We start from the raw sequence: 11,914 nt of genomic DNA on the forward strand, positions 1-11,914 counted from the left end.
TCAGGATTCGGGACTCAACCTTTTCCGTCCATTCTTCACAGTGAATTCAATGCTTGTTATCCCTGTCGCCCACACTGTAAATGTGCAATTTGTCATTTAGCCTTAACTAGAACACATGTGATATCATTTGATAATTTTATTTCATGTTACATATAATTTATGTGCAGTTCGAGGCTTTCAAAATGGTTGATTCAAATAAGTGAAGGCGAAACGAATGGGAAGGAACTAAGAGCGACACAAGTATGTAACGAGTGTCTCCCAACAGCTTGTAGCATGTCATATCGTAGATTGAAAGAAAATAGGCACAAGGTAGTGTAGGTTCAATGGAGATTAGTTTTTCGGGTTCTGAGAGTCACCTGAATTGGACAATTTTACGGTGATATAAGGTCACCAAAACTATTTTTTATAACAACAATTAGGGATGTGCAGAAAGCTCATTGAAGTACTATGTTTACCGGAATAATCATCATGACAGGCTGATATCTTCTTTCAACAGGCCACAATTTGGTCGCAAATTTATATTTACGGAACTATTTTTCTTCAGATGCAAACAATCAACCTTGGTCCTCTCCATTTTCATTTCTACCTCACTTTTACCATTCCATTCCACGCATGATTGTCAAATGTTAGAAGGTGATAATCACAGGGTGTGAAGAGGAGGCAGCATCTCCCACTCATGGACAGGTTGACCTAGGATGTGAGGTAAAGCCACGGGGCATCTTTTAAGGGTAAAAACTCCCGACTGATTGTCCAATCCTGGCCTCCTCCCTTGCAAACGTTCAGCCGCAGTCTACTACACAACCATCTAGTAATTCGTCCTCTGCTGATAAAGTGGAGTGGGCCTCAGGAGTGTAGGGCGGGTTGAGTAGGCAGTGGATTGTTTAAAGGTAACCAATGATGCGTTGCTTCTCCTGCCAACTCACATGTGATATGCAGCGGCAGTTTATGAGATGAAAAAAAGACGAAAAACGAATTGACAGTCTTTAAAGCATGTGATACCCACTTGTCCGGTCTTCTACTATAAACATCCCAGTTGATGTAGACGTGGACGAATTGCCGCGCTGCTTGCTTTGAGCTTGTCTAGACGTTGTTCTTGATAAACTCGTCTCAGACACGAAGTTTTTCAAGTTCCAGACCAGAGCATGTCCCCTAAAGTGCCACACCCTCCAGTGGCTCAATGTCAGAAACATAATTCAAATCGTTTGCTTTAAAACGGTGCGTTCTATTGCTGTAACTTCTCCAAATGGCATTCAGTAAAGCCAATGGCAAGCCAGGTTCATCTGTTGAGTTCATCCCAGATTTTATGGAACGGGAAGTCGGAGCAAAAAGAAAGTAGACACCGACGCTTATGCACGCAAAGATGTTTACAGGTCACGGGAAGTCATCACAATGAGCTACTCCAAAAATCACTCGATTTTTTCGTCTGAATGATATTTTCCCATGACGACTTTTCAAGACCACAATTGCACATATTTTGCTAAAAAACTATAGCTAGAGGAACTGATGGAGAGAAAGGGTGGCAGAAGACACTGGAAAGGATTACCGTAATGACCTCAGCCTGAAAAATTTCGAAGCCGTGGAATGAGCACCGATGCCTGCAGAAAACCTCCCGATTTGACTGATGATTACAAGCTTTATAAAATGTTTTGATGTAAACATACCTGGAAGTAGACATACAAGCATATAATTACTTATTTAAAAACATTTTTCGGAAGTCTGCGTTGCTTCTCGGTGTCGTCATATCCCCCGATTCAGCAGACGTGGCTTCCGACGGCAAAGACGGCAACTGAGGAGTTGAATCCCCCGCGGCCGGACGATGGAGCGCTCTCGGTATGAAGGCGAGTTGTGTGTGTGCCTTTGATCGTCTACAAGGATGAAGTTCACGACAATGGGCACTCGCCGCAATCTTAAGGCAGTTTATTGCTCTGTGAAAAGCTAAATGAGATTGTCTACTTACGCAGGCGGGTGCATTGAAGGCTCCTTGCGTTTCACCTGACTATGGGTAGAGCGGACAGTTGATGCGGCGGAGCGTGGCGGCGGATTGCTAATGGCAACAGAAATCGCTTTGGAGCCAAAAACAACTCCGTCAGTGGCAACCAGAGCCCGACTGGCTTCCTCCTCCGTTGCGAACTCCACGTAGGCGTGGCCCTTGGGCACGCCGTTGCGGAAGGTCACTATACGCACGCTTGTCACTCGACCATGCTAAAGAAATTAAAAAGCCAAAATTCAGATCTTTTGTTGTTATAATCCTATCGGGATGATACCTGTTTGATTCATAATTTAACTACGTCATTTGAACATCATCTTGATAGTATGATGTTGCGCTCGTTATTACCGTCAAAGTCCATCAATTCTGTAAATTTACAGGAAAGTTCTACCCAGAAATATATAATCTTGTAACGTCTCTCGGTTTTAATCGTCATTAAACCGCGTGCAAAAGTTTAAAAGGCCTTCAAGAGTCCGGACGAAGACGGTCCAAGTTAATTTTCTCTATTCATTTTCTCTGGCTTATTTCAAGCTTAAGTTTCACTAAACTGTAAGGGTAGGTGACTTGTAAAACAGAACGTCCGATGGCACAACCACATACGCTTCTCGGTGGCAAGCAATGACAATTCAAAGGGGATGGGAAGAGGGAAGACAACTGACCTTGCCGAAGAAGGTACGAAGAGCCTCCTCCGTGGTGACTTTGTCTAGATTGCGGACGAAGAGTTTGTTAGGCTCCGGCACCCCAGTTTTGTAGGCGAAGACAGACTTTGAGCGATTAGTATCGCACACCGAGACGAACATGGGCCGACCACCAATACTGCCACTGGCGCTACTGCCTACACTGTCGCCGCTACCACTCCCGATAGGCAAGCGATCCAGTTCAAGGGCTGCAGGCACGCTGCTCGCATCGGCAAACTCTACGTAGCCGAAGCCTTTCGATTTGCCCGCGTAGTCACGTACAAGGCGGATGGAGACCAATTCACCACACTGAAAATTCATAGATGAGAATACGGCATCACCTTACAAATTTGCGAAAACTGCATTTGGAAGAAATTATACTGCAAACAGATGGGTTTGGTTGAAAATCCTATCATAGGATCGTCCTAGTTTATGTAGTTTGTGAGCTGTGATGACCGAACGTGGCAGGCTTTCCATTGTTGAAGTGGAAGAGAACAAAATTCGACCTTAGTATACTCGACCATTATCCTAACTATACAACATTGTCTTTGTTTCACTCCCTTTAATGGTCCACCATTACCTCTGTCTAGTGATAAATGAAGTCCTATACGAATCCATGGCTTTTATTAACCCCGTTAAAGAGGATCCAAGGCGCCATACATGTCGAAAAGGACATATTCTGTAGATGACTGAAGTTGCGGTGATTTACAGCGTAAGGGCTGATGAAACTACGCTTACTTTGGGCAATCGCTCCAATTTCATGCTTACAAGAAGAAGTTTGATTTGCGTCAAGAAATGGCACCTCCCCTTGCCCCAGCAACTGACGGAATTCAAGTGGATGGCTGAGGTGTATCGAAGTGAGAACATGGCAGGAAGAAGAAATGCAGGTAGGATATCAGTTCTACGAAGGCACCTTGAAGTTTGCACTAAATGGTACTGATTTTAGGCAAATGTTGGTTCATCCATTCAGAATTGTGCGCATTTTGACGTTTTCAAGAACGACTCAGATGTCATAGAGGGATAAAACTACAACAATGCCAAGGAACATATTGAATAACAGCCCTCCACATACTTGACATGTTCGTCAATAGGAACGATAGTGTACTAAGCGATGGGTTGGAAAAAGTCAAAAATGGCTATCGTTGTTTCTCTTCACTACTAACCTTGGCAAAGATAGATTTTAACTCCTCCTCAGTTGTAGAGAAAGGAAGATTGCTAACGAAGACAGTTTGATCATCCTTGGAGGAATCATGGACAACGGTTTCACCGTGCTTCGGGCGGTCGGCATTTTCGACTTCGCCACCGCTTTTTTTCGATGGCTCCTCAACATCCGCCTACAATTAATTAAACAGGGGAATCCCTCTCTCTTTCCTCTTTAAATGCTAGAAATGACTCCCTATTAGGGGTTCGTAAGGTGTTACAGATGGATCAAATATATGAGAGACGTTCAAGTCAAACCTGTACTATTCAGCTTGCACTTAAAAGAAACAGGTTTCAAGGGGTCAAAATCCCATTCTCACTTCCATATCTAAGGCCTTAGCCAGTACACAGAAGGCAGTACGATTGAGTAGTCTTAAAACATCCGGTGTACACTGGCTATTCAAAAAGGCAAATATTTTGGTTCGTGAATGTGTGTACACTACTGCTACAGAGATCCATCTTCCATTCGATTTCGTCGTGCGTTAGCTTGTGTGTCGATTATGCCTCTGGGATTGCAGAGACGTTCCACGCACTAAATGCATGCTCGCAAGAACAACTACCAAGATTGTGGCTACGGAACTCCGTGAATCACCACAGAAACGTTTACACTACTTCAATCGTTTAATTGTCTTACTGCTGTGTACCCGAGCCTCAACACCATCGCCGTTCTGTGTGTAATTGAAGTCTTCTGTAGATGTAAACAGATATCCACAGGCTCTGATTCTTCGCCTTAGTTGACATGTAGACTTTGATCATGACACTGTTGCCTTCAACTTGACTGATTATGTCTTTACTGGCTCAGGAAGAGATATACGCCGGTTACTAGAACAAGTAGTAGAACATAGTTGGCAATTGACTCGGCTTTAACTTGAACGCCTCTCCACAAATGGTTTCGCATAATACTGGATTCTAAGTCTGCTGAAGGGATGATGCTGTTGATACGAAACAAATTCCAGGTCTGGCCTTACCTTCTGGCGTTTAGCAGCTGTTACAGTTGAGGAGGATGTACTTTCATCAAGTTTGCGTTTCCCTGTTTTAGAGGCCCTCTCCGCTGAAGAGTCTGGGAGGTTGCGTCGCTATGACGAAAATATTAAAAAATAAACATTGCAGATGACACACCTATTCAAACCTGCCACTATTAATTCTACGACAAATTCAGTCTGCACAAAATTAACGTGTTTGAATAATTATCTGAAGAAACAAAAATACATTAGTCTTAGTCACGCCTGAAGTAACGACTCTGCTGGGAACCACTAAGTAAACTATCAGATTGGCCTCAGAGAAGCCAATACCTGTCGAGATGGCGCATGATCTGCACCATCCTCCTGCTCCACCCTTTTGGAGGCTCCCAGACCGGCAAGACGAACTCGGCGTTGAGCGACCTTGGCGTCAAAGTCACGCAAACGTTTGAAATCCAGACCACTTTCCGCGAGACACCTGCGTGCCGTCTGAAAGATCGTTTCCGTGTAGTCACCGGTCACCGAGTTAACCGCCATTCCTGCCACACGCACGAGCTGATCTGCTTCGTCATGATTTCTGCAAAAAAAATGCCAGCGAGGTTCGGGCTCCATTTGTGTTGCCAGGGCGGAGTTAATCAAGACCAATATGGGTAAGAACTTGCTTTACAAAATCCAAGTAGGCAATCCAAAAGGCAGGGTTGTTACCATTATTGCCCATTTTAAGCATCGTCTTCCAGAGCTCACGACAGCGCTCCTTGTCACCGAGGTGTTTTGCCTAAAAGGGGCCAAAAGAAATGTTTGCACCATTATCTTTAATTAAAAGTTTGATCTCATACATGAAGACCCATTTACAAATGTTAAAGTGCCTCACCTCAACAAAGGCCCAATAGCGGTAGATTGGACAATCCTGCTCAGATTGATTGGGGAAGGCTAAATTGCCAAATTGAACACACGACAGTTAGTTTAGGTACATTTAATTACTTTTCATAATTTGACTTACCCGCGGAAGTATGATTTTGGGCTCTTTCAAAAGTGCTGCGCAACATTTTGGTGGATCGTTCTAGGTTAAAAAGGAGGAATAACATCGTGTAAAAGTCTGCAGTCTCAGAGCAGAATGGGGCGAATTCGCTAACAATGAGCAAGGTACCTTGGAGACTTGAATCCTTTGAATTGCGGAGAACACGTAGCAGGAAATCACAATAAGCCAACCAAACAGCAATTAGATCACTTGCTGATGGATAACCATACTTTAGAGCATTTTCGTAGATGTCTAAATGAGTTGAAAAGTGTGTAAAAGCATAAAACAACACAATCCGCGATTTCCACTGTCAAATGTAGTACAATCAAAGTAGAAATAATTGTGGTATTATGTCATCATACTCCTGCATAGCTGCAGACTAGACGATCAGCAGCTACAATTTCATTACAAAAAAACACATTACGATTTCTAAACAATGTGATTGCAAAGATGGTTAGTTCCAGTCCAAGGCTAATTCATAATGATTAACACGTCCGCTGCCAGAGCATTAGAGGAAAAGCGAGCAAAAAGGGTAGTTATTTTGCGACTCAAAACATCTCACGCATAGTTTACTGTTTTAAAACCAACCAGTCGTTTACGGAGTTAGTGCGGACATGCCAGAATACGGGGTGGAAAAGAACAGACCTACCTTTGACAGGGTCAAACTCCTTAGAGAGGTGAGACGCCGGATATTCGGCTGAAGCACCGTCCATGCTACACGAGAAGTCCGCTGGAGTTGCAAGATCCCACGCATGCGCTTCACAGGCCAGTGCGTAGCGGCACCAGAGCTCACCACTCCAGGGTATGTTGCGCACGGCGCGTGCTAAAGTGGTGATGAGACGCTGCCGATCAGTGGATACGTGTGCCTCCAGGTAGTCAGCCATTTGCAGCCATATGGAGACGTGGAGACAAAGATCGGTGAGGGCCCGTTCGAAGAGACAAAGGACCTCCGCCGGTGTAAAGGCGATTTCCGCGTCGGCAGTGGCCGCCTTCCTTACGAAATTCGCGCGAGTGCCCTTGCGGGAAGCATGCTCCACCGCCCATGAGAGGTAAGATTGCCAGGCCGAGAGAAGAGAGTTCTCTTCAGCGCTGTCAGCAACAGCTGACTCGTAATTCTCCACTGCTTGCCACTTTGCTTGAGCTGATTCGAAGGCTGCCTTGCAATCGTCAGATAATCCACCATCAGTACTCTCCGCTATTCCCTCCAGAAAAGACTTATACTCCTCCATTGTTTGATCCATATCTAAAAGCATTTAACTATTTCATGAAGCAAATACCTACCAACACGTGGTATGCTTAACTGACGCCGGAAAATACTGTCAATTTTCTTCACTTGATTCGCAATTGCCACAGGATCCTACCGACAATAAAAAGATGGAGTAAAGAACGGAGGACTTACACCCTTGGCCTGCAATTGAGCAAGACAGATTGTCTCGAACTCGCGATAGACCTCAAATAGGACTGCGCCTTGGGCAAAATTGAGACCCTGGTTGGCCACGGCCTCCTCCAGCACGGCACGGGTGCGATCGAGCTCTACTGACTCACCCAATCCAATTCCACCGATAGCAAATTGACAATATTCCAACCACACGTCCACACCTGTAGATGAAAAGACCAAAAACCTGAGCAGTTGAATATCGCTTCTCTGCGATGAAGGAAGGAAGTATCTGACAAGGAAGGCCAAGATTTTCTGGACGGCAACTTTACATATGGCGAAACTTTGGCGATAAGCATAGCATTTCAATCGAGGGTGAAGTAAGGGAACGCAACGATAAAAATTGTCTACGAGTATTTTCATCGCAGTGACAATTCTCTATGCGTCGAACTTTCCCGAGTACTAGTTAAATTCTGGGATGAGTTCACAAATATTCTGCCTTGGGCACTAGACCCGAACGACATAAGAAGGTATATGCCGTTGATAGTTATCTGTGGGTAACCACTAAAAATGCAAGCATCGTAATTGCCATCTCTGTAAAATTGTCATTAATGGAGCGGATTCAGCTTTCAAACAACCAGAAATGACTTTTAGTAACTGCATAATTATTAAGCTTGACACTCTCCATCATGTTTCTCCTAAACAAACACCACTGCCAAAAAGGGTTGAACTACGGAGTACACTCACGAATTCCACCTAAAACTAGAACGTGGGATTCCACTAAAGCATAGGTGGAATCATTTCTTTTATTATGCCAATTCACTGCATCTCTTTCACCTATGAACAATAATTGACAGGAGGACTTACTAATGGCCAAAGAGGAAGACTGACCACGAAGGTAAGAGCTATATGGCAAAACGATATTTGACAGCACACTTTATTGAGGGAGCTCCTTCGTCCAGGCAAACTCTACCACTATCCTGTTACCATGGCTTCCCGTCCACGGTATTACTAAGCTTACTTTAGTAAAAAGATGCTTTATAACACCTTAGAAGATGGCTAGGAATGCTGAAAAACAAGCACAGAGTGGGAGTTACTGTACTGAGTAGGTGAAAAAATGTTTCACTTCATTCCAATTCGCCCCTACAAAAATCATGCTTCTAATATCATAATCCTAAATATAGGTGTTCACCAGCTTTCGATTTAAAAGCAGAAAAACTACTATCTATGTGACTTGTTTATTAGTACTTTATTAATAAATCGAAATAAATGGAAACCCAGATAAAAGTGTGCGGCTTACTTTGATAATCAGACAAAGCTCTTTTAAAAAGCTGATAAATAGGCTCCCGATCATCGCCTTCGGTAAGAAGAGAAGCCTCATCTTTGGTCCACTGTAGCCACATCTCTGAAAGCCAAAGGAAGGCCTATAGTATTCCTGTAATATTCTCCATATCGTTGAAAAATAACATACTGGGTGTGAGAGGAAAGTGTTTGGACATCATTTCACGTGCCTCACGGAGTCTGTCAAGTTCGCCAACTTTTCGAAGAAGGGCTACTCGGCGTACTTGAGCGTCATAGAGATATGGATTCACCTCGAGCTACAAGGAAGACGGAGAGAAGGTATAAGGAATAAGAAAAAACTAGGATAGAACATAAAGTGCTTTGCTAACCTGTCGAGTAAGTTCAGAAATCTCAGTCTCCAAAGACTCCGTTTCAATCTTTTCAGCATCAGAAGATGAAGAGCTGGAGCTCGATAGCTCCGCTGGGTCCTCAGGGTACATTACTAACGCATCGAAATATTCAATAAATGCACATAGAAAAGAAAACAAGAGATATTGCCGCTGTTTTTTGCAAACCAAATAACAAAGTTGATGTAAGCTTGGTTTTAGAAAGCAGAGAAAGAGAAGGTAAGGAGAAATGGATACAAATCACACAGATGAAGCATCAAACACTATGAAGCAATTACGAATGTATTATAAAACGACCATATCGTTGCTAAAGAAATAAATAAACGTGTTTGATTCACTACAGGAATTGAACAGTAAAATAGTGGGGTGAATATAGAATCACCGTAACCACTCTCAAGGCACACATGTGAACCACCGTAAAAACCATGGCCACGCCGTTTGAACGCACGCTTACTCAAAGCCACCAATTCGGTGGCACCAAGAGAATGAGAACGACCCGATACAAGAAGTCACCCATAAATCTGGCTGTCTTTAACAGCATAAAGTTCCCTCTCAAGCATGATGTGAATTAACTTCTACTTGACAATGACTTCGGTGGAGGTTTTGACTTCTTTCCCTAGTCGTCCATGCAGGCATAAAGCCTTCACCTTTCCCACAAAAAGCATCCAAACAATTACTATACAATACAACAAAGAAAATGATGATTTGGATTTCGGTAAATTGGAAAAACCGGTATAAGCATGCAAACTGTTCCGTAAGACACTACGTCTTGGAGGTATAAAATGCATCCTAGGGGATTTTGGCCAAGTAAAAGCCGCGTATTTTGACCAAAGAGTTATTTCTGAAGTCTGGTTTGCACCTTCAACGACACCGGCACTCCGCGCACCGAGATGCGAAACGGCGACAATGCGCACAAGGCGCTGACAAATGACCTTACACAAACACGCAGATAGACAGCATTCATTTGAATTGAGCACAAATTAAATTTTCTTTTGAAGAAGTTAAATCACATGAATTAAAGTAATTATGCAAAATTAATATGCAATTCCGGTTTTACGGAGCAGCATAACGTCTTACCCCTTTACAAAAGCCTATTCAAGTGGAATCCATTGTGTATGACGTCATCTGTAGTGCAATATTTGCATATTTTTATACTACGCATTTTTTTGGGAAATATAATCCACCGACTACATAGCCGACTTGTTAGCGTGGAGCGAGGCTCATCGGCCCCCGCCTCCCTGTTCCTAGCGTTCTCAGACAAGCGCAGTTGATTCATTTTGGACATATTTGTTAAAGATGAAAAGATGGAGAGGGAAAACACAGAGTTTAAGAAGGAGGGGAACCGCAGTCACTAGGTACGAGAGAGGACGATCCGGTCACGAGATTCGAATTTCATGATTGCCCCCTCCCTGAAAGGTACATTAAAACAATGTGAGTGTTACAGTTAGTATACGACAAACTGCCGCAATTCCCTCTTTTGGCAAAAAAATATGACCCATGTATTCTTATTTTTTTCCTTTTTTCAGTTTTGCGATATAGCTACAAGTATCTCTTTAACTGTATGTACTAATTTAGACTCAAACATGTGCTGAATCGGATTTTATCATTAATTTATCACTCAACGAATGGCCATAGCACAAGCGTAGTGATACCGATTTATTCTTGTTCCACAAAACGCTATCCCGTGGAGAGAGGATATTTTCAATCCAAATACTGTCTTCTCTGTTTCCCGAAAATGTTAGATAGCAAACTTCCTAGTGAAATTTTGGGCACCACGATCCGCACTGCAACCATTCGTTAGTTAAGAAATGAGTTCCAAGATTTGACCTAATACTAACCTTCCGTGTTTGTCCGTTAAAAATACTCGAAACTTACGCCAAGTTTATCGCGTGACATCGAAATCTCGTGATTTGGATCAATAGGGTGGTGTCTCTACTGGCGGTGGTTGGTGCTTCGAGAGGAAAAAGATGAGTGAATCTGGGTATGAGAGTTCAAACGAATCACCAAAATGCAAACCAAAGGTTGTAAAGCGTTCACGTGTGGAAGATACCCTACCTCCGTGTTCTCCAACTTCAGCAAAAAGATGCAAGTCCAGCAAACCAAAATGCGGAACAGTGGTGAATCACCGAAAGCAACGGGGTGTATCGGCAATGAACAGACTCTTTCAAAGATTCAAGAAGCGTACCCGAAACTATCTATTTCGTTACGCTTCAAGAAATTGTGACCAAACGAAAAGGATAAGAAGGAGACCCCCACTGGTGTCAGGGAAGGCGCGAGTTAGGAGGCAACGCGGATGCATAAAAAAATTAATTCCCAAGAATCGGGCAAGCTGCACTCCCCGTAAGCAAGCACGGCGACAGTTGAGTCCCTGCCAATCTTCATCGAGATTACGCGAGTCTTCATCAAGTTGTTACACAAAGAAATCAACAACTTGCGAAAGTGAATCCCCGAATTGTAGCTCCTCTTCGTCCACCCCACCTCGACGTAATGCAAGTCGCCGGCGACTTTGCAGTGAAAACAATTCGGGGGACTGGAAGTCAAGGCTCCGTCCACGCCCGCTGAAATCCAACCGTTATCCCAATTACCGCTGCCTATTACAGGGTCGCGGATGTGACCGCAATTGTTCCAACACCTCAATTCGCCTGCGAGAGTCACTGCGATCGAGGTTCTTGAATGACACCTCGAATAATGAAGAAGTCTTTAATTCAATGGAATCATCTCCCACGGCTGAAGACCTTTTGGTTAGCCAAGTGGTAGTGGAACCAACAATTTTAGTTAATTCCGTCTCTGGAGATGCTCCTGACATTGATTCAATTGAAAAGAGACAATAAAATTGAAGTGTACATACATGATAAGTCCTGTTACTACTTGAGTATGGGGTTGAGGGTACTAGTAACTGGGGCGAGGTTTCCTCCTTAAGAGACACATTCCCTACCCCTAGACAGGAAACCTAGAATTCAACACAATGTCATACTAAACAAGCTTTTTCCCATCTAACGCGCAACAGCAG

The 11,914-nt window shown here is 43.5% G+C and overlaps 2 protein-coding genes across 2 annotated transcripts in view; one reads left to right on the forward strand and one right to left on the reverse strand. All coding sequences in view use genetic code 11, as the record gives it.

Annotated features, from left to right (window-relative positions):
* Nucleotides 1–203, forward strand: part of EGR_09501 (KRR1 small subunit processome component) — a gene marked incomplete at both ends in the record, with an annotated part of 13,361 nt that extends 13,158 nt beyond the window's left edge. The window contains one exon of the mRNA XM_024498750.1: nt 168–203. Coding sequence (XP_024346845.1) covers nt 168–203 — 36 coding nt within the window. The remainder of the gene's footprint in view (nt 1–167) is intronic.
* Nucleotides 204–1,687: 1,484 nt separating this feature from the next.
* EGR_09502 (Squamous cell carcinoma antigen recognized by T-cells) overlaps nt 1,688–11,914 on the reverse strand; it is a gene marked incomplete at both ends in the record, with an annotated part of 17,433 nt that continues 7,206 nt past the window's right edge. Inside the window, 18 exons of the mRNA XM_024498751.1 lie at nt 1,688–1,865; nt 1,958–2,202; nt 2,647–2,973; nt 3,828–3,998; nt 4,833–4,940; nt 5,157–5,378; nt 5,482–5,598; nt 5,695–5,753; nt 5,824–5,883; nt 5,971–6,093; nt 6,491–7,084; nt 7,123–7,198; nt 7,241–7,440; nt 8,517–8,621; nt 8,688–8,814; nt 8,887–8,999; nt 9,764–9,836; nt 11,383–11,584. Of these exons, the coding sequence (XP_024346846.1) occupies nt 1,688–1,865; nt 1,958–2,202; nt 2,647–2,973; nt 3,828–3,998; nt 4,833–4,940; nt 5,157–5,378; nt 5,482–5,598; nt 5,695–5,753; nt 5,824–5,883; nt 5,971–6,093; nt 6,491–7,084; nt 7,123–7,198; nt 7,241–7,440; nt 8,517–8,621; nt 8,688–8,814; nt 8,887–8,999; nt 9,764–9,836; nt 11,383–11,584 (3,100 nt within the window). The remainder of the gene's footprint in view (nt 1,866–1,957; nt 2,203–2,646; nt 2,974–3,827; nt 3,999–4,832; nt 4,941–5,156; nt 5,379–5,481; nt 5,599–5,694; nt 5,754–5,823; nt 5,884–5,970; nt 6,094–6,490; nt 7,085–7,122; nt 7,199–7,240; nt 7,441–8,516; nt 8,622–8,687; nt 8,815–8,886; nt 9,000–9,763; nt 9,837–11,382; nt 11,585–11,914) is intronic.

Source organism: Echinococcus granulosus (assembly GCF_000524195.1).
Source record: "Echinococcus granulosus chromosome Unknown EG_S00150, whole genome shotgun sequence".
NCBI lineage: Eukaryota > Metazoa > Platyhelminthes > Cestoda > Cyclophyllidea > Taeniidae > Echinococcus > Echinococcus granulosus.